At 42.0% G+C, this 1,513-nt stretch overlaps 1 protein-coding gene across 1 annotated transcript in view; it reads right to left on the bottom strand.

Moving 5' to 3' along the window:
• LOC107099147 (uncharacterized protein C16orf45-like) overlaps window positions 1–1,513 on the bottom strand; it is a 14,829-nt gene that overhangs the window by 3,217 nt on the left and 10,099 nt on the right. Inside the window, exon 2 of the mRNA XM_015397161.1 lies at window positions 1,297–1,370. Coding sequence (XP_015252647.1) covers window positions 1,297–1,370 — 74 coding nt within the window. The remainder of the gene's footprint in view (window positions 1–1,296; window positions 1,371–1,513) is intronic.

The following is a 1,513-nucleotide window of genomic DNA, read 5'->3' as shown; positions in this document are numbered from 1 at the left end:
AGTACAGTAACGAAGTATTTGTACTTCGTTACTTCCCATCTCTGGAACTAACCTTGTACAAGCATAAAAAATGAAGCAGCGTGTTTTTGCTGCTCCTGCTGCGTTCGGTCTGAACGTAGCATTACTGCATGTCGCCTTACAGACCCTGCTTCATCTCATAGCAGGAAGTCAGGTTGGAACAGGAAGTATTCATCCCTAAACTCGGCCAGGAACATGAAAATCACCACATTCCTCCCTCTACCAAACGTAACCATTTTCACACATTACGATCAGCGATGTGGCTGTAAAACAGGAAATATCTCAGCTCTGCATCCGGTAAAGCCATGAGAGGAAAAGAGTGAAAAACAACAAGAAGAGAGGGACGAAACCTAGAACAGATAATGGATGTCTATTCTATTAACATTTCTCTATCTGGAGAATGGGACTGTTTGATGTGTTGTCTTCTCAGTTCAGAGGGGCCCCTGCCTGTCTTTGCCTAGGGCCCCACATTTCCTAAATCCGCCCCTGATACTAATTCAGACAGAGCTTCTTTTGCTCTGAATCGTTGGTGAGTGTCGGCCTAGTGGTCAGAGCAGCGCTCTGTGCTCTGGGAAGGTTGCAAGCACCGGTTCAATCCCCACAGCCTCCACTCTAGGTCCCTGAGCAAGACCCTTAACCCCACACTGCTCCCCGGGCTCCACACAATGGCAGCCCACTGCTCTCCATGGGGAGGGGTTAAATGCAGAGAGGGAATTTCTCCAATGTGAGATTGATAGTTCTATTATTATTATTATTATTATTATTATTATATTTCTCAGTACATCGATGAATCTATCCAGCTTTTCTGTTACTATTCATATAAAGGACTCCCACAGCATCATACCGCCACTGTAGTGATTTACATGCAAGCCTTTAGGCGACCTCAATGTGAAATATTTTGGTTTTTTTTCTCTAGATTTTATGTATGAAATCATTTTGTTAGGAATATAAAAATATCCAAACAAATTTATTATAAAGAAAACATTTCCTCGCGTTTCTTTCTTTGTGTTTCTCATAAAAAAAAAAAAAATAGAGGTTTGCATGATGGCCCCTTAGCATGATGTGAAAGGTGTGTTTAAGGAAGCGGCGCCATTATAGCGGGGTGATTAAGGTCTGGTTGGTGTGTTTTGAATGATCCGTCTTTATGAACATTTTAAAAGCAAATCAAACCCTTCTGCCCATTTAACACTGCATCACTTCCAACACTGACCAACACATTCAGATCTGAATTCCCAGACATTAACTTTCTGCTTCCTTAAACATGTAAACGTCTCCTACCTGGTATAGACACTAATTTGTGAAGCTCCTTCTTCAGACGAGTAATCTCTTTACACAGCTGAATATCATCCATCCTGCACAAAAACAAAATCCACAGGTTAATGCTACACACTGTGCACTTGACTTTACATTATTAATTAGCGTCACTTCCATGGTTAGACGCATGCTGCGTACCATCGGGGGGGTGTATAGCAGAACTAGTCAGTTGAAAACTCTG

The sequence above is a fragment of the Cyprinodon variegatus genome, unplaced genomic scaffold (genome assembly GCF_000732505.1).
Source record: "Cyprinodon variegatus isolate N-32 unplaced genomic scaffold, C_variegatus-1.0 Scaffold841, whole genome shotgun sequence".
Lineage (NCBI taxonomy): Eukaryota > Metazoa > Chordata > Actinopteri > Cyprinodontiformes > Cyprinodontidae > Cyprinodon > Cyprinodon variegatus.
This window is presented reverse-complemented; position numbering and strand designations above follow the sequence as displayed.